This window comes from Pseudochaenichthys georgianus, chromosome 8, assembly GCF_902827115.2.
Source record: "Pseudochaenichthys georgianus chromosome 8, fPseGeo1.2, whole genome shotgun sequence".
Classification (NCBI taxonomy): Eukaryota; Metazoa; Chordata; class Actinopteri; order Perciformes; family Channichthyidae; genus Pseudochaenichthys; species Pseudochaenichthys georgianus.
The window spans coordinates 3879883-3904069 of NC_047510.2; the positions used below are offsets into that span (position 1 = coordinate 3879883).

The following is a 24187-nucleotide window of genomic DNA, read 5'->3' on the forward strand; positions in this document are numbered from 1 at the left end:
AGGATTCCGGTGTTATTGCGCAATCTCACTGGGAACCGGAGGAAGATTGGAAAGAGAAATGCAATGAGAATTAGAGAGAGTCTGAGGTTGTGGAAGGGAAATAGGAAATTGGAGAGGTGGTGGTTGTGGGGGGGGGGCGGTAGTACCAAGCCCCCCCTCCCTATTCTTCCTCCTCGTCTTCCTCTAACGAATGCCAGGCACGGAAGCTTCCCATTGGTCAGTGAGAGGTCAGCTGGTCTCTGCCTCCCCCGGTATACCCCTCCTCACCCCATCCCGTCTTCTCCACACAAACACACACACACGGACCCCCCCCCCCCCCCTCTTTCTCTCTGTGTCCCACACTGGCACTCAGCCACCCAGATACCCCCCCCCCGTCTCCCCTCACCCTCACCCTCCTCACCCCACTCCTCCCAATCTGCGATAAACTAAGTGATAGCAGCAGCCCGTCGGACTGTGGGCTATAAAACACAACAAATCATAAAGTGCAGGCAGGGGAAGGCAGGAGGACGGGAGGGAGAACCGTTAGCCGTTAGCCGTTAGCCTCCTTCTACTCCTCCTTCTTCTTCTCTTCTTCTTCTTCTTCTTCACCGTGTGAACGTTGTTGTTGTGTTTGTTCCGTTCCCTCTTATCCTCCCCTCTCCTTTTCTTCTCTCCTTTCTTCTTTTCCTTTTCCTTCTTCTTTATCCTCCCGATGAGTTCCTATTTTGTCAACTCCACTTTCCCGGTGACGTTACCGGGAACGGGTGCCGGCGGACAGTCGGCGGAGTCGTTCCTCGGTCAGATCCCGCTTTACTCGTCGGGATACGCCGCTGACCACCCGCTCCGGCACTACTCGGGGGCGGCAGCCGTCACCGCCGCCGCCGCCGCCGCTGCCGCCGTTGCGTACGGTGCGAGCGGCGGCGTGCACCAGGACAAATCGTATCCGGCGTCCAGCTACTACCAGCAGGCGGCGAACGGAGGGTACGGCGGGCACCGGGGAGCGCCAGGGGTTGGTCTAGGGGGCGCAACAGGAGCCGGTGCATGCGACTACGCCACGGCAGCGGCGGCCGCGGCGGCTGCGGCTGTGGCGACGAGCTTTTACCGGGAAAAGGAGCACCAATGCAGCCTGGAGGAGCACCAGCTCGCCCTCAGCCAGGAAGGCATGCACCGTAAAGCGGAGTGCGCGGGTCTGAGTGGGAAAGGGATGTTCGGGGACCCGATGGACGACAAGCATTCATCAGCCCCCATTTATCCGTGGATGCAGCGGATGAACTCGTGCAACGGTGAGTCTTCTCCTTCCTTCCCTTGCATATTTTATGATCCCCCCATAAAACTGACGGTTGTTTCCTCTGCCAGCCGCGCTGCTGTCTCTCCTCTCTCCTCTTCCTCCTCCTCCTCCTCCTCCACCTCCTCCTCTCCCAGTAGCTGCTTTATGATCCCCGTTTGTTGGCCTGTCAGTCAGTCATGTGCTCGCTATTTTATTGTCCGTCATAAACCGGGTTTGTTTGGGTTGGAGCTCCTGTTACTGTATGTGACCCGCTGACCGGCTGCTACCGAGCAGAGGAAGAGGCGGAGAGGAAGAGGCTGTCAGGGAGTGTTGTGGGAGAAACAATGAACAGATAGAGGGGGAGATAAAAGCACGAGTCAGTGATCTATTTACTGTCTCTGTGTTTTATTTCCTTAAAAACATTATTGTTTTTTCGGATTGGATTTCGAAACGAGTTTAAAATTAAATTATTATTATCACCTTCTTACCTTGTAATAGTATAACATGTCTCTTTTGCAAACTTGTATATCCTGCTGCGATAAGCGGAAACCATCTCGGTTCCTGCTCTCGTGCATCATCATTCCTCTTCTCTGAGCCAGCAGGTATTGTTGACAGTGTTTACTCATAATTTAACAGATTATGTAAACATATACTGGGTTAATAATCTGCCACTTTTGGAGTTAAAGTGAGGGTGCATGACCAGGGGGGGGGGGGGGGGTAGTTCAAAAAACAGCCCGAAATAAGCATGTCCTGCTTTAACCTGTAAATCAACTTTGAGTAAGGGTCTCTGCCGCAAACCCGAGAGTGTCTTTGTGTAAAAGAGAAACGCGGTGTGTTGTGAGTAACGGAGGATGATGGGGGGCTTCTGTCGTACAGACCACTCCGAGGCAAAAGGGATGAGGTCTGCAGAAAGATATATAAGGAATACACGTAAGAAATACAGCTCGAGCTACGTGACAGTTAAAGGTGTAGCTGACAGCAGAGTGGCAGACTCGCTGAGTGCCTCTCCAGAACTTGGTTTGGAACTTATTATTTATGACTCTTTACATTCTGATATGAGCTGTGAGCATGGTGCGGTGCCCCCCCCCCCCCCCCCCCCCCCCCCCATGCTCAGATCGATACAGACAGGCTGAAGCTGCTGAACTGACAACATGGCGACGTGTTTACCACCGGGGGCCAACATGCTGTTAGTGGGGACCAGAGGAGACTCGGGCCGGAAGCCGGTCTCCTCCCTCTGAAATATTACCCTCAGTGTTTCTTTTCTCTATTTTAATGAATATTATTGTTGTCGTAATTTGTGCTGGAAAACAGCAACAATGCGATTCTTTATTCACTGATCAATGCTGCTATTCACGGGATGACATTAAAATGTCATTTGTGGAAATGAAATAGCTCAAATACATTTGTTTGTTCTTTTTATGACTTGTTTTGGTTCCACATAAAGTCAAGATCATAAAGCCAGCCATTATAAGGAGAATAGAAGTGTTGGTTTCATAATGGCTGGATTTATTTACATATATTATACATGAAATAAAGCGATTGCAGCGGGTTTGCAAGAATAAAATAGATATTTTTCTCCTTCTCTCATGTATAAATATAGATGCGCACCACATGACATGCACTTCTCAAATAGATCTAGCTCACCATATCAGAATGTGTGTGCACGTTTAATTGAAGGTATAAACACACACACAGTAAAAAGGATGGTCGAGTCCTAAAGTTACAAATAAAGTGCCTGAAAGACCGAAAGTAGGCTACATTTAATAAAAAGACAAACTAAGCAGAATATCAATTCAGGTGGTATTTTCGGAATGTGACAACACGCTAGTTTAAAAATGTTACTGCGTGACTTATTATTGAATATGTAAATATGCAGAACCTCCAACCGCCCGCCATTATAGGTTATTGTTATTTTTGAGTGACTTTGTTAAAATGTAACTTTGTGTGTTCCTCTCTCAGGGACCTTCGGCAGCCCCGGGAGGCGCGGGCGGCAGACGTACACGCGCTACCAGACGCTCGAGCTAGAGAAGGAGTTCCACTTCAACCGGTACCTCACGCGGCGGCGGCGGATTGAGATCGCGCACGCGCTCTGCCTCACGGAGCGGCAGATCAAGATCTGGTTCCAGAACCGGAGAATGAAGTGGAAGAAGGAAAACAAGCTGATGAACTCCTCTTCTTCCTCGTCCTCCTCTTCCTCCACGGTGAACGGTGTGGAGGAAGAGGAGAAACGGACGGAGTGAAAAAAAAGACTGATGTAAAAAGACACTTGAAAAAAGGAAGATGGAGAAAAAGACATGGCGGTTAATCCCTTTCCGTTTTCGTCCAGACTTGTGTCTGCGAGGAAACTCCTGGAACGAGTATTTCAATGTAACTTTCTTCACCTGAGCAGTGGTGAAACATTTACAGGACAGGAGGACGGGGAGAGGAATACTTTTTGGATCCCTCGTGAAATGTTTCCAACTCTTTGTGTGGTCTCAACATTGGGAAATCATTCGTAAGAGACTCGTGAAGCAACCACGTGACTGTTGAAAACACATCTACTATTTAGAAATATAAAAAAGAGAAACACAAACTTAAAATGTGAGAGGGGATGGTGTTGTATTTTGAAGTACGTCAATTAGTAACACGCCCCATGTTTTGTTGCATTCCGTGAACACCACCGCACTTCTTATTCTACCTAGTTTTTATTTTTGTCAAATGTACTTCCTGTCTGTCAGGCACTTATTTTGAAGCTTAAGGACTCGACCATCCTTTTTTCTACTTATTTGTAAACGTGTTGTGTGTATTATACCTTCAATTAACGTGCGTACACACACGAGGCGGGGGGGAAAGCTATCTGAGGAGTGTATGTGGTGTTCATATTTAAACTGTATAGAAATAAGAAACGAAAAAATCATGTAAATGTGGGTCGGGAGGTTGGGGTGGGTGGGGGGGGGGGTTATTCCACCTTTCGAGGTGTTTTCCAACATAGCGGGGCTGTTAACCCACTGATGTTTTTCTCCAAACTACCTAAAGACGTTCAGGAAAGCGTTATATATATTTTATGGATTTTTACATTGTTTATGTTAGTGTTTTTGACCAGTAATTACGTATATACCTATGAGAAATGTTCAATAAAATGTTAAGTATGTATTGGTTAAGATTCTTCATGTTGTTGGTTTTTCGGTGTGTTTTCTTTAGTCTACACAACAGTAGCATTTTAGTTTCAAAGTGAACATCGAGGAATAGTTTCATTTTGATTTAGTGCCCCACTTACACTCGCGCATAAAGACTCGTAAACCTTTTACCCTCTAAATCATGCACGCACATATTTACGGCGCGAGAGGCAGCGCACGCGTTTTTCTTTTTGGAAATGACAAGGGGCGCGAGCTCTCGCTGATGGCCGGCTGCACTAATTGATGACCAGCCCAAGAGAGAAAGTTGACCTGTCCTCGAGCCGAGCAGACAGACCCGTCACACACACACACACACACACACACACACACACACACACACACACACACACACACACACACACACACACACACACACACACACACACACACACACACACACACACACACACACACACACACACACACACACACACACACACACACACACACACACACACACACACACACACACGCACACACTTCACCCAGGCAAAGTGGACAATGTCCTCGTGACCCTTTGAACTCTGCGTGTCCTCTGAGTGACCGGCGCGCGGGGTCCATCTCTCGGCAGGATAGCGGCTTGGGATTCAGCGACGCAAGCGCGTTAACACTAAAGGACCTCTTTACCTTGTACATGAGATTTAGCTGGTATTTCATCCAAAGTGAATAAAATACACTTAAATCCCATAGATGTACCCGTGGGAGCAATGTTGGTGCTAATCATATGACCCAACAACACAATAACATGTTCACTGCGGGGGCTGGGATCGAACCACTGACCCTCTGATCGGTGGATCAGCCGTGTTTTCGACATAAGCTTATTTCTAGCAAATGATGTGTGTGGTGGCAAATTAAAACATGCACTCTAACAACATTAGCAGTTTAATCAACAGAAAATGCATCATTAATTTGGGATGTGGCTCAGAAAGCGAAATGCTTGTCTAACAATCGATGTTCTTGGGCAAGATACGGAATACAAATACCTTTCGTGCTATTTAAGTCGCTTTGTCAACTAAATTAAATGTTATGTAATTTCATGTAGGCCTTTTACACCTATCTAACACCGAAACGTCTTATATCAGAACATATAATTGTTGTTTATAACACTCCTACTCCTGAGTCTTTTTTTTAACTTTACCACACTTTAGTTTGTTTGACTTTCTGCAGAAGACTGCCATGTCTAATTTCAATATTCTAATTCTTATTGTTTTGAAATATTTCTATTGGGGTATCTGAATACTTACAGTTGTGTTATCCCACGTGTTGTGCTGGCTGCGTGGAATTGGAGTATGCTATCCATTGTAGGACATTAATAAACGGGAAACCCATTATAACTTTAGAAGTTGCCCTATTACACGCCTTGGCTTACAGAGAGATGCTGACCCATCAGTAGACACACAGTATGGAAATGCTATTGCAATATTCTTATAAAACTCATAATCAATGTAACATTTTTTAAATGTATTCTATGCTGGCAACAGATCACATAACAGTGCTTTAACGCCACCATAATGCTATCACCTTATGAGTCTATAGGACTCTGACTTCCATGCATGTTCTATATTTTAATCATTATTAATGACGTAATTTTATTTTGGAACAGATTGGAGCTGGAGGTCTTTCTCTTGTTTGCCTGCCGCATTGAGTTCATATATTCATTTGCTGCCGAGGAAATAGGTGCCATGGGTTCTCAGTAGATAGGTAATCAGCGACATGCAGACCGTGCTCAAAGGTTCCAAAGTAGAAGCCGAGGCTCCTGCAGATGTTCTCGTTACCCAGTGGAGGCTTCGCTGCGACCCGGAGGACTCATTTGACAGACCAACACTTTCTAACTGCACACACGTGTTTGCTGTTGTCATGTGTTTGGCAAAGAACGGTACCGACCTTTGTGTGGTCTGAGCGTTCTGTCTACTTGTGCAGCAAGATTTTAAATGATGCCATGAACTGGACACACTCTTTTACATTTGAGCTTAATATGAAATCCTCAGAAACAAGGGGCTCTTCACAACATCTGGGCACAGCTGGCCGTGAGGATTGAAGTGAGGATTGTGCTCACATTGTGCACTGCATGGAAGAATGTGTAGTGGTTGATTGTATCCATGAGCAATCTGAGCACAGATTCAGGACACATCCCAGTAGCAGTATTCTGAGGAACCCTCATGGCCAAACTGGAGAGCTAACAGAAAGTCAAAATGAAGACAAAAAATGGAATGGAAACAAAATAGAGAAAAAAGAATCCAACATTCTGCTGTTTTGAAAGCTCAACATCTAAATGAATATGACTTCTTTTATCTGTTGGATGACTTTGGGCCCAAGTGGGCAGGAAGCCGTTTCGAGGCACACATATCCAGTGTGCTGGATCTAAATATAACGAAGGGAATGTGTTCAAACGTGTGAGCCAACTGGGTCAGGGCCTCCTGTGGCTCTCGGGACCTTTCTGGCACACTTTTGAGGCCCTCTGAATGCTTCCAAATGAATGATTTAAAACCTTTTACATTTGAAAACTGGAGTGAGATAAATAGCAAATATGACTTCTGTGTTAGAGCCTTCTGCTTTTGTTTTATTTTGCCTGGTGACTTCCAGATGATTTCTCTTCCAACTGCTGGTTCCTCTTGACGACGTGTGACTCAGTGCGACAGCAGCTGTCTGAAATGTGGCCCGGAGCTGCTCGCACACATGCCGGAGCACATGAATGCACACGGCCCCTCAAAGAGTGCATGCATTTTTATTTATTTATGTTCTCGTCTGTGTGCATGCACGTGTGTGTCATAGCTACAACGAAACACGCACACACTAAGAGGCTTTATGAAAACACTCACACACACACACTCAGCCAGGCACACGGAGGCACCCTGGCTGAAATGCATCCCAAGCCGGGAATCATCAAATCATAAATCAGCGGATTTCCACCCAGTGCAGACGTCACAGATCAGGTTTAACATTCCTGCTCTGCAGCTGCAGACAGAGAGAGGCCAATCACACGTCTGCATCAGACTCTGTGGGGATGGTTCAATTATTCAGGTAAAGGTTATAGTCATTGTAACAGTGTATTGCTATACACACACTTCCTGTTTGACTAAAGCTTTTTATTTTAATAAGCATTATGTTTGTATATCCAACGTGGAGAGGATGTATGCATACTGCATTCAGCATGCGGAACAGGAAACACTTCCAAAGTAAATATACATTAGTATGTATAGTCCGTTCATTGAATATGGTTCATTTGGACAGGTCATGTGTTAAAGAAGCATAGTGGTAAATATTGATTATATTATTTAAAATATTTCAGTAAAAGTAGAAGTTTTCCGCGGGCCTGGTTGCATAACTGCCTCTGCTCACAGCTGTGTTGGTGATTCAGGAGTGCGTAATGACGCAGTAAAGTGCCATGCATTCAGCATTTATGGCGCAATAAATATTTGTGTATTTTATTACTTTTGACACATTGAACACATTAATGTTATTTTAAATACTTCAGTTGTTTTTTAAATGTATTATTATTATTATTATTATTATTATTATTATTATTATTATTATTATAAGTAGTAGTAGTAGTAGTAGTAGTAGTAGTAGTAGTAGTAGTAGTAGTAGTAGTAGTAGTAGTAGTAGTAGTAGTAGTAGTAGTAGTAGTAGTATTATTATTGTATGATTTTCTTTTTTGTATTTTGTATTTTATTGTTATTTTTCTTGTAGGCCAATGGGCGGAGGACCTATTTTCTCAGCTGAAGGTAAGCATTGACAATTGGGTGTGTGCCCTCTATAATTAACAGGTTAGTTCATGGTGTATGGTCACTGGCTCCTAAATTCCAAACGGCCAAAGGTCAGGTGACACACCTGAGTGCGGCCACACACTCACAGGAAGATAAAAAGGGGAGGGAGATAATATATTATAAAACCTCTCCAAGACTTTTTTTTCGAGTTCCTCTTCTTCTATTTCTCTTTGTTAATCAGTGCAATAAATTATGTCTGCAGTAGGTGGCGCTCTGAGCTCACCCCCGGCACCTCCAGCTGCAGAATAAAGTGTGTGTGAGAGAGAGAAAGAGAGAGAGATTTACCCCGCCCCTCCCTTCATCATTAGAAACCTCAGAGCATGAATTACCTCTCCAAAGTCATCGGTGAGAATTTACGACTGGTCAACAAAAGCACGTGACCGCCTCCCCCCTCTGTCTCTCTGTCTCTCTGTCTCTCTCTCTCTCTCTCTCTCTCTCTCTCTCTCTCTCTCTCTCTCTCTCTCTCTCTCTCTCTCTCTCTCTCTCTCTATCTCCTCCTTCACCTCACCCCTCACCTCCCCCACCACACACACACACACACACACACACACACACACACACACACACACACACACACACACACACACACACACACACACACACACACACACACACACACACACACACACACACACGCTCACACACACCCCTCAATCCAACACACACACCACCCCACCCCCATATTTGGACGGCGCATACATAGCTAAAAACGAAGTACAGTGCAACGCCATAATTCACTAATACATCATAAATCGTTGAAAGTACCCGCGTTATAACGACCAAGAGAAATCTAACAAATCAAGCGCCCCTTAGCACTCAGCTGTAAGCCTGCAAGTCTCTAAAACAAGCTAAATGAGCTCTTACTTTGTAAACTCCTTCTCGGGGCGCTACCCGAATGGCCCCGACTATCAACTGCTCAATTATGGAGCCGGCAGCGGCGCAATGAACGGCGGGACGTACAGGGACTCTTCCTCCGCCAACATGCACCATGCACCGGGCTCTTACGGCTACAGCTACAATGGCATGGACCTGACCGTCACCAACCGGGGAGGGGGGAGCAGCGGCGGCTCCGCCAGCACCGGAGGACACTTCGGGGACTCCCGGGGCTTCGGCTCCCCGGCCCCGGAGACGGGCTTCAGGCAGCAGTCCAGCTGCTCCCTCGCTTCCGCGGGAGAATCCCTCCTGTCACCCGGCAGTGGAGACAACAAGCTCGGCGCCAGGAGCTCGTCTCCCCGTTCGGAGCAACCAGGAAGCGGGATTTTGAGCTCTCCAAACCTGTCCTCCACATCTTCCTCCTCCGGTGGCGGCGGCGGCGGCGGCACGGCGCAGCAATTCACGGAGCTGGACGACGGTTCAGAGACCGACGAGCTGCAGCCCGGCCACGGCAACCCGCCACCCAGGAGCGGGCAGAGGCAGGAGGGCGGCCCGGGGGGAGCAGCCGCTGGCAGCACGGCAGGCAGCGAGGCGCCTCCGCAGATATTCCCCTGGATGAGAAAGCTGCACATTAACCATGGTACATGCCGCTCTTGTGTTCGCGGCCCAGTGTCTGTATCTCATAGCGCGATGCTACTCATAATGTTGGCTTAATAGACGTATTGCTGCTTTGATTTGAGTACATTGGCAGTTGGTTGTTTAGCTACGGTTCCCTTCTTTTCCTGCCACGCACAAAGCCTTTAGCACTGCGTCAATTGAATATAATAATGTGACTGTCAGTGAGGGGTTTGCACCGTGAGTAAAGCACAAGCTGTCTTTGAGCTCGGTGTCATCAGAGAGGCTTTCTCAGTATGTTGCTGGACTTATTTGGAAATCACCTTAACATGCAGCCTCTGGTTAACCGTCTGGAGTTGTGTATCACCGTGTGTCCACTGGTTATCAAGGCGAAATTCGTTTAGCATTTCCCTCCTGTCCAAGCTAGGGACCCCGGATGGTTGCCCCCTGTTGTGTTTTCTCCCTCTTTTTTTATTTTAGCAAATTCCACAAAAGCGTCATAAATCTGTCAGGGGAGAGGCGAGCCGGGCAGCAAAGCCTGACCGGCTGAGGAGTGCAGACACAGCCGGGTGGGAATAGAAAGAAAGGGGGAGAAATAGAAAGAGAGGCCAGGAAGGCTTTGCAGACAGTTGCTCCTTTGAAAAGTGAAGCTTTATTACGTGTGGGAACTTTATTAGGGAGGTGAGACAGAGGACGGGGCAATAAAACCCCGAAGGGAGCTGAGGGAGTACAAAGGGGGGCAGAGAGGGTGATGGTGAAAAGAAAACAGTAATGTGACAAATAAAAGCAAATCTCTCAGCACAGGCTGTGGAGTGGAAATCACTGGAATAAAATGTGTAGAGAAAGACTTGTCGAGAATGACAATGTTACGCACAGTTGTTGTGCCTTTTACGCACGTTGATTGTTTTACGACTGTGTGTTAGATCAGCCTGTTGTGTCGTGTGATCGAAACAACCACAGTAACACCTGTGGCTGCGATGCCGCACAGGCCAACACATGGTCTGTGTGAAGGCTAATGCTGCTGCGTCAGAGCTGTGCCAACAGTATATGTATTTTTAAAGATATTTGAAGTGCCTTTATTGGAGAGGCCGAGCTGAACATGCGAGACAGAGGGGGTGACATGCGTGAATGGTGCTGGTTCGGACTCGAACCTGGGTCTGTCCTCTGCACTAGGGACTGAGGTTTACGGCGGCCAAGATTGTGTTTTCCGGGCATTATTAGTGTTATTTTATACGTGGGTGTACTAAAGTGTATTGAAAGCTGCTCATGGTATTTTGTCCACATGCTGTCTGTTTCCATTTCTAAATGGTAACCGTGTGTGGTGCGTCCAAACGCGGCCCTCTAACACCCTTGTGTTCACTCCAAACCCTCAGATATGACAGGCCCGGACGGGAAACGAGCGCGGACGGCGTACACGCGATACCAGACGCTCGAGCTGGAGAAGGAGTTCCACTTCAACCGGTACCTCACGCGGCGGCGACGCATCGAGATCGCGCACGTGCTCTGCCTCACGGAGCGGCAGATCAAGATCTGGTTCCAGAACCGGAGGATGAAATGGAAGAAGGACAACAAACTGAAAAGCATGAGCCTCGCCACCGCGGGGAGCGCCTTCCAGCCGTAGAACTGAACCCTCACAAATCCACACAACCAGGGGAAAGAAGGACAGCAGGAGAACAGACAGAATCCATGGTGCGGAAGATGAAGAAACGTGTACAAACAGATTCCAAATCTAGATTTTAAAAACACTTCCTCGCATTAACGTAGTACTGTACAGCAGCGCAGCACTTTTTATTTCTCCGGCATGTCGGTCTTTGGTGTTTTAACGCGTAAACATGACTGTGGTACTTTTTTTTAAAAACACAAACGTATAGTGTTCCTGTATGTTGTCGTTTATAAAATCTGTCCGGAGCAGAGGAGTCGAGATAAGGAAAGGATGAAGGATGCTACCTAATTTCTACTTACGTCCTACCTTACAACCTTGCTACCTACCTGTTGTTTAATGTCTGAATATTGTTTTATGTGCGATGTTTAATATTTGAAAATGTGCTTCCTAGAGATGTTAGCATGTGAGCTCTTATTGTAAGTTGTTTACAGTCAATAACGTGTGTTAGCATTTAGTTTGAGTCTCTGTCAGTGAGTGCTCCTATTTTTACGAAGCAGTGTGTGTGTGTGTGTGTGTGTGTGTGTGTGTGTGTGTGTGTGTGTGTGTGTGTGTGTGTGTGTGTGTGTGTGTGTGTGTGTGTGTGTGTGTGTGCTTGTGTGTGTTTGTGTGTGTGTGTGTGTGTGTGTGTGTGTGTGTGTGTGTGTGTGTGTGTGTGTGTGTGTGTGTGTGTGTGTGTGTGTGTGCGTGTCCAAAAACAAACAATCCCTGTTGTATATAGCTCTATTATTCAAAAAAGTGTAACTGTATATTATTTGTATTATTATTGTAATTATTGGACACATGTTTCTGAAAGGATGTATATAGATATATATTGACATTTTTTAAATGTCCAGTTGGCTATTTGTATTTGCAGTATGCGTATGTATGCGTGCCTGCGTGTGCGTGAGTGAGTGTGTGTGCGCATGAAAGATAGAAGGCTACCGTCCTGTGCCTTACAGGATGGTAGCCTTTCTGCCAATCCGACAATGAGCTTTTTGTATTTGTTTGTAACTTGGAGAAAAAAAAATGTACAATAAAGTTTCCCATATTCAAAGTAGCTGCTATCCGTCCAACCTGCCGCACAAAAGGCTCACCTTGCTTCAAAGACTTTGATATTTACTCCAGCCAACGTTTTTAGCGTTCTTTAAGTTCTGCGTAAAATCAAGTGAGCACATCTGCGCTTGTTGCCATTATAGATTTATGAAAATAATATATATTTCATGTGCGAATCTGTGTCCATCAGCCAAACTCAGTATTTATACTTTGATGTGGCTTAGAAATATCCCAAGATAGTGTTATTGGTCCTGGTTAGGCCGATGTGGTTTCTGGACCTTCTAGCAATCTCTTTTGCACACGTTGGTCTCGTTGCCTTACGCAACAGCTTTCTACTGCAGATGGTCACAGATGGAACATAGAGAGTCGCTTCATGAGTGAAGACGCACCACACATCCGTCCGGAGGCCCGTGCTCTGTTCCCCAGGCCCACGTTTCTGAAGCGGCTACATCCTGGGAGTCATGCTCACCAAGCAGTCACCCAGATTCATGAAACACACACACACACACACACACACACACACACACACACACACACACACACACACACACACACACACACACACACACACACACACACACACACACACACACACACACACACACACACACACACACACACACACACACACACACAGGCCATTTTTCATCTCTGCTGACCAAGTCTGAAAAGACAACAAACTGTCGGATGAATTGGTCACTTCCATCTAAAAGGCCTCCCTTTCCCGCCACTGCTGGACGGATGAACTTCTCCTGATTTCCAACTGTAAAACCAACTGAACTTAAAAACTCACCGGCTGATGCTGCTTCTCATGCAAGGCTCTAATTCTGAGCTGGTGGGGGGGAGGAGGGGGGGCGAGGTGCTGCTCCGAGCCTCATCTGGTCACAACCGCTATCTCCTGCCTTCTCTGTGTTTGTGTGTGTGTGTGTGTTGAGATATTTTTTAAAGCCTTCTGCTTTGGGGCCAAACTATAAAAAGCAGCTAGCTTTGACATTTACATGTCAAACGGATGAGGGTTTTTATCTCCAGTGTGGATCGTAAAGATCAGGCCTGGCCTTAGACTGATAGCTCTCACTGGCTCTCCTCTGGTCACGTGTGGTCCATAAAGTTAGTTTTATGGTTTTGGGGAGTTGACAATGTACTATATATTTCACATTCTAGAAAGCGAGTGACGGTTTAACGGCTTAGCGGGGATCCTAAAGGGGTCAGTAAAGTGGAGACGGAGTGCGAGGGAGGGTGGTGTGTGTGTGTGTGAGAGAGAGAACAGGCCACTACTACCGGCCGCTGCTCCGGCTCCGGTTCACACGCCGAGCCCGGAGATGCGCGCTGTGCCGCTGTGGACGCTGGGAACACCCGGTGGAGAGGAAGAGCCAGGACGCACAGTGAGTACTGTCTGAAGGCTGTGTGCGTGCGGGCTGTATGTGGAGGGGGGGCTTTGTATTTGCCATGTCACTCACTCACCCTGTAATGCTGCTGAATTAACGCGCGCGCGGAGAGCTCCGGTGAATTTGAGATTCGTTGTTGTGTCTGCTCCGCACAGATGGAGTGGAATGCTGCGTGGGTACTTCTCTGGAACGCCTAATGTATGCATGTGTGCGTTTTACTTTGTGCGTAATTATCCCACACAGCCCCACAGGAGACTTGATCCTCCGCGTGGAGGTCTTCGCGTGCATGATGTGTACACACTTTCTAAACGTCTACAACATACCCAGGATCAGGTAGAAAGCTATACGGGCCCATATCAGGTTCCCTTGAGGTTTCCTTCTTCAATCTGAACTTGGGGTGCCTTCGCGTTCTAGTGAAAGCCTGGTGAAGCAGAATTGTGTGTGTCAAAGGTGTGGGTCTTGTTTGGTTAATAGGCTTGCTCTTATGGATCACAAGGACACATGGAACAAATGTGTAGAGAAATATCACATTTCCTCTGATGGCTTTCATTGCAGCATTTTTGGAGAGGAAATCTTTTTCTATCATTGTGTGCGTAAAAATGGTTTCACATAGAGACTGCACCGATAAAATGGACAAAGACATGCACACGCACGCACGCACGCACGCGCACAGACACACACACACACACACACACACACACACACACACACACACACACACACACACACACACACGCCTATGGCGTGGGGAAATGCGACCTTGGGCATAAGTAAATCTTTGTCTGTCCCCGGCCCTTGTATTTTCCATGCAGGATGGGTGTGAGTTAAACATGCGTCGTGGATACAAACATTCCTAAGGCTCCTTCCAGATTATTCTCCACCACAGCTCTGGCCTCTGCTGCTTTTTAGGCATTCTCAATTTCGTATTTGTAGACATTTCGTTAAAAAAAACTATTCAGCTATTTGCTGCGTGTTTATATTCACACAGAAGTGAAATGAGGCACACACGCGCGCACACACACATGTTTTTTCACACATGCATTTGTGTTTAACTCAATATGTTGTTGTTGAGGAAAAGCTGTAAATCAAATCAAAGCTCTGCAAGAAGCTCAAGCTATTGATTTGACTCCATAGAGATAAAACAATTGACTTATTCAAACATATAAAGAATAAAGTCTCAATCAACTGGAATACAGAATGACAAGATCAAGTTGAAGCGTGTCTTTGTGCGTGAAGTCTTTTAGAACTCCTGCCACTTTTTAAATCTGAAGCAAAGATTAGTGAAACTGTTTATGAGTGTTTTGAAAAATGCATCGATGACAGGCACACACTGCACCAACACTAATGAACACGCGTGAAAGCAACACTCTTTGAAAGCTTTACCAATCTCATGTAACCCGCGTGACACAAGAACATCCTGGCACGAAAGCTCCAAGTCACCGATCTCTGCTCAGCCTTTACTTCTAATGTTATGTAACACCTACACACACTTACACTCTAAACAACACCGGGCGATGGAACATCACACATTAATAAGGAACATAGGACATGGAATAAGTAGGTCACGTGACTCAACAATTCTCCAAATAAACAATATAATCTTCTTCTAAAATGTTAAATGGAAACTATATATCTAAATTCCACAATTCATATCCGTTTAAAATCTGTGTATCCGGTTGTGCAATATGGATAGGTCAAACCATTAAAAGTGTCTTACAAATTCAAATGTAACGTAAATGTATTAACTTTGACCGGTTGCATCTGTATCTGTAACTCTGTTTCAAACCGTAACTATACACACATTATAGCATTATGTGTCGATAACGCCACCTAAAATATGCTTTACAAATATATATGTTTTAGTGAAAGGGTGAAACTACAAGTCAAAAGGGGCCCCCCTTTAGATCTGGAGCACCTCGCCACTCTCTCCCCTCTGAAGTCTGAAGCAGGACTCGAACTGTCAAGCAGGCCGGCTACCGTCACGCGGCGCCGTGCTCTCCTCAGCTTCTTATTGCTTAGATCAATCATGTAAATTGTTTAATGTCTCGTGTCAGGGCGCACGTTCATATTTCACTAAATACCAAACGGAGTGTCGAACATTTCCCGTCACTATATGGTGTCCCTTGCTTTCTGCTCGAGAGTTATCAGACGATCCCTGAGAGGAAACTGTCCGCGAGACAAGCTACGTCACAATGAGACAATTACATTAATAGTTCTCAGTTTGTGTTCGGGTGAAACCGCGACATGGCGCCCTGCAGAGGCCGACAAATGGGATGCGGAGTGTGGAGTGCTTATCAGAATTGGCACACAATACAAAAGGAACCACGGCTGACTGAAATCAGACACGGTGTCTCTAATTCATTTGGGCAGAACATAATACAAAGTAGCTAGATATGAGACGCGGGTCAACCTCCAGGAAAATAAAGTAGTCAACCTGAAATTAACTGCATATTTTTCGTCCAAATGCAGGCTTAGTTTTATGGAAGATTGTGTTATCAAAATATGGGCGTTTCTCATGAAGTAGAAACTGTAACGCACGCGTCTGTTCGTGTCCTACTCTGTTTTTAAAGTAGGCTAAGTATCATTTTATTTCAATATAAGCAGCTCTTTTCAGAATATCACACTGTAAGTAACCCTGAACTTAACCTGTTCTCACAGTGTTTATGTGGAGTACTTCACTGAGTCTGAGTGTAAGCCTCCCTGCCATGACCACACAGTTAATCCGGAGTCTAATAAGAGAGGAGGGTAGTGCTCTCAAACTCTCATTTATTATGCTCTCTTTGCGCACGAAGCCGGCCCGCTGCGATGCTTCCCAGGCTGGGCATTCCTCGCGCTGCCTTCTAGAAGATCTCTCAAAAGAATGTATTTCAGAGACAGGCACGAGATGGGATAATGAAGGAAGACGGTCTGTTCTTTTTAAAAGTATTCTCTGCTATGGAGACACAACAGTACATGTTCTTACTACACATGCTACCACACATCTTTACTGGGAAATACAAACCCAGGATGTACTTTAAAAGAAAAAGGCAAATATATTTGTTTTACTATAAAGTAAAACAAATTATATTGTGCCCATACGAAGTCAGAAGAAAGTTTCGATTCCAAATTATAATTGCCCTTAAAATAAAAAGCAGGATCTCTCTTGTCTTGTGATTATACCACATTATTCCAATATGAAGATAATAATATAAATACAAACAATAAAAACAATACAATTATTATGTGTGCGTACTTTATGCGTATTTGCGTCCAGTATAGGTTTTGCAGCCACCCTCACGACGAAAACTGATGTTGTACATCCGATGTGTGTGTGTGTGTGTGTGTGTGTGTGTGTGTGTGTGTGTGTGTGTGTGTGTGTGTGTGTGTGTGTGTGTGTGTGTGTGTGTGTGTGTGTGTGTGTGTGTGTGTGTGTGTGTGTGTGTGTGTGTGTGTGTGGGGCCGCCTGGGTCCTTGAGGAAGTTTCAGTTCAGTAAACAGGAAGGCGCAAAAGTCCACATTTCATTTTACATCAACTTCCTCCTGTTAATGATGATACAGGAACACTCCCACACACACACACACACACACACACACACACACACACACACACACACACACACACACACACACACACACACACACACACACACACACACACACACACACACACACACACACACACACACACACACACACACACACACACACACACACACACACACACACACACACAAACACACACGCGCATGTAGTTCCTCTCCATGTCGGGGTTACAGAGGGAGGCTGGTTCACGGGAAGGTGCAGCTCTTTTGTTTTTGGGCTGTGTATCATCTGTTTCCCGTGTGTGTACACAGGGCAGCTCCAGCCTGCAGAGCCGCCTCTCCTCCCCATTGTGTGTGTGCTCTGTGCATTATGGGTATTATGTGTAGGGCTGGCTGCTCCTTTGAACCTGTCCAGGCTGTCACAAGGCGCTGACTTTGGCTTTGCAGTGTGTGTTGGTGATGATGAGTGGGGTGAGTAACTCCTGCCACTGCTGCTTTTTTCATTTCAAGGTGTGTTTGCTATGTGTGTGAGTCACTGGCTTTGGGAAGAGGGGACTGAGTTGGGCATGGCAAGGTCCTTTGAGGCTTGTGACGCACTTGTGTGTGACGTTTCTTTTTTGTCTAATTTGGCCTTAAAATCATATTGTTTGTATATTTATATGATATTTGAGTGAGGATATAGTGAAGCGTAGTCTATAAAAAACATATAGGCTTACCTATGTGTGTGTGTGCGTATTTGTCACACACGCACTTTCTTCAGTCGCAGCATCTCATGTGATTGCTTTGCGTTTAAATCGGCATTTGTGAGGCCTTAATGTCTCTGCATACTGATAGGGGTGAACCGCGCGGCCACGGCTCATGAATTATGCACGAGCCGGAGTCACCGCGAGGTCAGCAGACAGGCTCGAGCCACGGAAGAGCGCAAAGTGAAGACGGCACATGACATGTGTGTGTGTGTGTGTGTGTGTGTGTGTGTGTGTGTGTGTGTGTGTGTGTGTGTGTGTGTGTGTGTGTGTGTGTGTGTGTGTGTGTGTGTGTGTGTGTGTGTGTGTGTGTGTGTGTGTGTGTGTGTGTGTGTGTGTGTGTGTGTGTGTGTGTGTGTGTGTGTGTGTCTATTCATTTACTCACAGGGGAAAGGAATGAACAACTGGCTGCTTTTATTTTTCTGTCAGTGTTCCCCATTTCCGGGTGAGAGGGAGGGGGGGGGGGTGTTTACCTGACACAAACTAAAAACGTCCACAATTTACAGCAGGGTAAACAAAAACAAGCCAAGCCCAACACCAGATACTTGGGGAAATATCCTATTACGAACAACAAAATGCAATCTTTATCATTTTAAAGTGCATACATTAAATTGCATCAACTGACTACAGTCTTAAAAACGAAACTTCGACACCTGGACGAAGTGTTTCTGGACTTCATTCTGAAATGTGAGCGGTGAGCAGCACCTGTAGAGCTGCGCTGATAATAAAGCCAGAATAGATTGTGTTTGCTTTGCCGATGAAAGGCTGATAACCCTGCACACGTGTAAAGATACAGGTCATGGGGGGGGCATTGTGTTTACTTGTTCAGGTTACGCCTCAGTTACGCTGAGAAATAGACTATAAGGATGTTAACATTGGATTAAAACCAACCACTCAATCAACCAATGTATTCATTGTGTCCAATATCACTGCATAGACATTTGTCTCAGGGGGCTTCACATTGTACATAGAAACCCTCTGAAACATCTTTAAATGTGTTTATATGTACTATTGCTACTCGGGCGGTATGGTGGATTTACACTTAACGACAAAACAATATGTCAAATGTAGGATATAATTAATGCAAAACTAAATATATTGACCTTTAAACAACAATGTGTAACTTATCAATTATCTATTGGGTTACATTTGATCGGTGAAAATACAACTAATACTAGGCTACTACTGCTAATACGACGACGATACGATACTACGACGACTACGACGACGACGACGACGACGACGACGACGACGACGACGGCGACGACGAGACGACGAGACGAGACACGACGAGACGACGACGACGACGACGACGAGACGACGACGACGACGACGACGACGACGACGACGACGACGACGAGACGACGACGACGACGACGACGAGACGACGACGACGACGACGACGACGACGACGACGACGAGACGACGACGACGACGACGACGACGCGACGACGACGAGACGACGACGACGACGACGACGACGACGACACGAGACGACGCGACGACGACGACGACGACGACGACGACGACGACGACGACGACGACGACGACGACGACGACGAGACGACGACGACGACGACGACGACGACGACGACGACGACGACGACGACGACGAGACGACGACGAGACGACGACGACGACGAGACGACGACGACGACGACGACGACGAACGACGACGACGACGACGACGACGACGAGACGACGACGACGAGACGACGAGACGACGACGACGACGACGACGACGACGACGACGACGACGACGACGACGACGACGACACGACGACTACTACTACGACGACGACGACGACGACGACGACGACGACGACGACGACGACTACTACTACTACTACTACTACTACTACTACTACTACTACTACTACTACTACTACTACTACTACTACTACTACTACTACTACTACTACTACTACTACTACTACTACTACTACTACTACTACTACTACTACTACTACTACTACTACTACTACTACTACTACTACTACTACTACTACTACTACTACTACTACTACTACTACTACTACTACTACTACTACTACTACTACTACTACTACTACTACTACTACTACTACTACTAATACTACTACTACTACTAATACTATAACTATGCCTACTGCTATACTCCTTCTATATAGACAACATGAGGCCATATGTGACATTTTTGAATAGTGCACGTTTGTGTCTTCTAACGTTGCAATTGTGTTTGTCTTACTGTGCATATACTCATTTGTTACTCAACATTTCTTTGTGCAGGCGGTTTTTTCATCATTTCTTTTTGAAAGATAAGGATTTTTTAAAGTGATTTGGACAAAATCAGCCATTTAAAAAAAGTCGGACATGTTGTCCCTGTGACACCACTTCTACTGAATAAATAGATACATCATAACATAAGCATGAATTATAATAATAATATGTACGCCATAATGGATGAACAAAAGCCCACTTTTCTTTAATCGCCCTTACATTTGAAATAGTTAAAAAGGTTATATAACCTACTTCCTCTGTGTTATGGAGCATTATACATTATACAAGCAACTCTTGTTTTTTCAAACCTCCTTGGCATCAACCCTGATTCTGATGGTTTCCCTGTGCGCCACATATATTCTCCCACAGAATGCAGCTCTCTCGCGCCGCCACCAGAGCCCGCTTTAGACCAGGGCAGAGAGCTCGAGAGCCCCCGCGAGCCCCTGTCTGTTCCGACCTCCCTCCCAGCACGCGCCCCCGTCCTTTAGAATCCTAACTGACGATAACCTGCAGCACCCCCGCCCCTGTCTCGCTGTTAAAATACACAACTGTCACAACTGTCACCGTGTTTCCAGCTGATTAATGGAGAGAGGTTCGAGTATATCTGTAGCTGTAGGTAGCCTACAGAGAGAGGTAACAAATGCCACCTTAAGGAGGCAATTAATGCCTGCTCTTCTAGGCGCTATGTCTTAATGCTATTAGGTATGGAGTGCCAACAGTGCCATAAAATGCCAAAGTCTGATTCCTAATCCAGCTGAACAGCAACAGGCTTAGTGTGAAACACAACCCTGGCAAGCATCCAGATATATAATGCACTGACAGTGTCCTCTCCTGCTCATGTCCTTCGGCCTGAGGGCAAGGGAACAGCCTGGCTGGAAGTCAGAGCTGATAGTCAGCCTCCAGTACGGGTTCACCAAGTTGAAGGGTCAAAGGTTCACCATCGTGCATGAGTTCCGCCCTCGCCTCTCCTCACTCACTCCAGGCCAATTGCTGTATGTCAAAGGCAAAAAAGGGAGGGAGAGAGAGAGAGGAGCGAGTGGGTAGAGATGAGAGAAATGATAGCAGGAGGCAAAGGAGAGGTGAAGGCCTGACCTTCGGTAACAAAAGCAAAACTACCCCCACCGGCGCAATGTACAGAGAGAGATGAAGGGAGAAGAAAGACAGGCAAAATGGAGGGCTGGAAGGTGGTGGTGGGAGAGCGGAAGGTATTCGGTGACATGGATGTGGGTGGATGGCTGGGGGGTGCAGGTGTTTGGATACACATGTGGTTCACACCGGCTAACATTTGTGTTTCATGCAGTCACTTTCTGCTCTGCCGGTACAGTGGGATATGTGGCCATGCCGCGGCTTCACTGAGCTGAAGGGAACAGATAGCTGAAGCATAAAGGCCGGAAGACAAACTAATATTACCATCAAATGAAATTAAACTAGTCATATACGTATGTAGGTGGTTGATTTCAAATAGTATATTATAATGCTGGAATGAGCAGGTAAGCAGAGGTGGTGTGTTGGTCTCGACTCAACACAAGGATGAGATGAGAAGGTTCCGGAGGTTCTGTTATCCCCAGTGTCTGTGAAGCCCTTCTCTCAGATGCTACAACACATACAATAAAATAATAATACGAATACTAATGTAAACGTAACATGTGTCCAGCACATAGAACAGAATGATAGTAATGATAAAGAACAACAATAAGAATAAACACTAGTTAATGCAATACAATTTACTTTTTTAATTAGTTTTAAAAGAGCAAAACCAAACATGTGCAGCCAGCCTCTATCAAGTTGTTCATCCAGACACATCCAGTGTGTGTGTGTGTGTGTGTGTGTGTGTGTGTGTGTGTGTGTGTGTGTGTGTGTGTGTGTGTGTGTGTGTGTGTGTGTGTGTGTGTGTGTGTGTGTGTGTGTGTGTGTGGGTGTGTGTGTGTGTGTGTGTGTGTGTGTGTGTGTGTGTGTGTGTGTGTGTGTGTGTGTGTGTGTGTGTGTGTGTGTGTGTGTGTGTGTGTTTATAGCATCTATTTATATTTGGCCACACCGTTCCAGAGGGCAGAGCTCTTCCTCTCCTCGGCGTATCAGCTGAACTCTGTCAAGAAGAAACTCTTATCTCACGAACCATCCAACAAATATGACTTTCCTTATCTGATTGTTCCACCGCATGATTAATGTATGTTTACTTTTCTAACTGAGAATGATGAGCCTCTGACATTCTTCTTCTCCCATTATGTCCCTTTGTTCATTGTGTATCATTATCTTTATTTTCACTAATGGAATAGATCATAATTACAACATTGCTATAAAAACATCCGATAATAATAATAACTTCAATCCAATGTCCAAAAACTCCAATCGTTCCATCTCATCTGTCTCATTGGACACGTGTTGTTGGAGCGATGCTTCGTGGTTACATGAGAGGAGTGGAAATGAGTCTCAGCAGAGGAGCAACATGATAATTAAGTAAATAAATAATCCGTTTGTTGACGTAAACACACATCAGAAAGGTAATGGGTGGATAACTGCATTAGTCGGTTCATCCTGAGTTCAGCAAATGAGCTCGAGGAACGGGTTTTCACGGCCGTGGGATTTAATAACCTGACCTTAACACGCAATGGATCTGTCTCCTTTCCTATCAGTGGTGGAAGAAGAACTCTATAATATATAAAAGTATAATTACCAAAATGGAGAAATACTTAACAAATGTTACGTGAATGTACAAAAGTATTAAGAGCAAATTATACTTGATCTAAAAGTACTCATTAGGCAGAATGACCATTCTGGAACAATCTAAATCACGCATTGGTTATAATTAGCTATTCATTTGAACATGATTTAAATGTTGCAGCTGGTAAACCACACTTTAATATGAATAAGAAAAATAACCTGCAAAATATCTGATATTGTTATAAAAGTATTGAAGATACAGTATGCCTCCAAATAGTTTAGTCAATTTATTGAACATGTCAGAAACAGAAAAATATAACAATAATATATATATATATATATTCTCTTTTTTTCACTTTTTTTCACAAAGTACCTAAAAAACAAATAATAACAAACCAAAAAAAAAAGATTGTGGTGGAGTAGTGTAAAATAGCAGAACAAGTACTCGATAAAGTAATTTAAAACTGTCAGTAAATACTTTCCATTGCTGTTTTCTACGTGTAGCGTATATGATACCTTCAGGATATTATTCACAACAATATATAATGGAAAACTAAATGGAAAATAATAACAGCATCAGTTTCTGAATCAGTGATGAAACGTGGAAATAACAGGAAATATAGGCTCGTAGTGAAATGAGGAGGGGTGCAGTGAACTCGATACAAATCCCTCCGCGCAGAGTCGAATCACATGAAAATAAATCCACCTGATCGCTCCCTGTCTGATCTCCAGCCTCTCACAGCCGAATAAGTGCTCCGCGCGGAGGGTTTTATACAATAACGCAACACATTATTCCTGCCAAATATTCCTGTTTAATTCGGGGGTGATGCTGCGGGTTCACGAGTCAGCGTGCACGTCGGCGGTGTCATTTATATTTATACAACAAAAGGGAAAAAGGAAAAATGATCCTGGGAGAAAAGAAAAATGTGGAGAGAGAAAGAACCCCCTCCTCCGCCTCCCCTCCTCTTTTCACATCGACTGACCATTTCTCTTCAAAGTAATGACTCCAACTCAATGTAGTATGACGGAGAGGGAGAGAGAGGGAACAGAGTGACAGAAGGGAGTGAGAGAGAGGTGGAAATGGCTTAAAGAAAGGGTGTGGAAAGAGGGGAGGGGGTGAGGAAGGGAGGTAGAGAGGGGGAGGCTTGGTTCTGCTTGGGGTGAATGGGAGGTCAGCGCGTCTCAGCGATATTAAAATGTGTACCGGGGACGCGGAGTGACACGCCTCGTCCGTTAAACAAAGAGTGTGCCAAACTGGCGGATTAATTTG

At 45.5% G+C, this 24187-nt stretch overlaps 3 protein-coding genes across 5 annotated transcripts in view; all 3 read left to right on the forward strand.

Moving 5' to 3' along the window:
- The first annotated feature begins 423 nt into the window (after window positions 1–423).
- hoxb6a (homeobox B6a) lies at window positions 424–4155 on the forward strand. The gene is made up of 2 exons (XM_034088482.2): window positions 424–1262; window positions 3206–4155. The coding sequence occupies exons 1-2, from the start codon at window positions 692–694 to the stop codon at window positions 3484–3486; spliced, it is 852 nt and encodes a 283-aa protein (XP_033944373.1). The 5' UTR covers window positions 424–691; the 3' UTR covers window positions 3487–4155.
- A 4556-nt stretch (window positions 4156–8711) lies between these two features.
- hoxb5a (homeobox B5a) lies at window positions 8712–12355 on the forward strand. Its single transcript, XM_034088481.2, has 2 exons — window positions 8712–9681; window positions 11030–12355. Exons 1-2 carry the CDS (start codon window positions 9021–9023, stop codon window positions 11275–11277), a joined length of 909 nt encoding a protein of 302 aa, XP_033944372.1. The 5' UTR covers window positions 8712–9020; the 3' UTR covers window positions 11278–12355.
- An 886-nt stretch (window positions 12356–13241) lies between these two features.
- hoxb3a (homeobox B3a) overlaps window positions 13242–24187 on the forward strand; it is a 68319-nt gene continuing 57373 nt past the window's right edge. For 2 of the 3 annotated variants that reach the window (XM_071203925.1, XM_034088477.2), the window contains exon 1: window positions 13242–13733. The gene's annotated coding sequence lies outside the window, so the exon portion shown is untranslated. Of the gene's footprint in view, window positions 13734–17464; window positions 17729–24187 lie in introns of those variants that run through there. The other variant, XM_071203926.1, reaches the window with a different exon arrangement.

Coding starts and splice junctions, on each gene's coding strand:
- hoxb5a (XM_034088481.2), top strand. CDS start 9,021: ATGAGCTCTTACTTTGTAAACTCCTTCTCGGGGCGCTACCCGAATGGC. Junction 9,682..11,029: donor AAAGCTGCACATTAACCATG/GTACATGCCGCT, acceptor CCAAACCCTCAG/ATATGACAGGCCCGGACGGG.
- hoxb6a (XM_034088482.2), top strand. CDS start 692: ATGAGTTCCTATTTTGTCAACTCCACTTTCCCGGTGACGTTACCGGGA. Junction 1,263..3,205: donor GCGGATGAACTCGTGCAACG/GTGAGTCTTCTC, acceptor TTCCTCTCTCAG/GGACCTTCGGCAGCCCCGGG.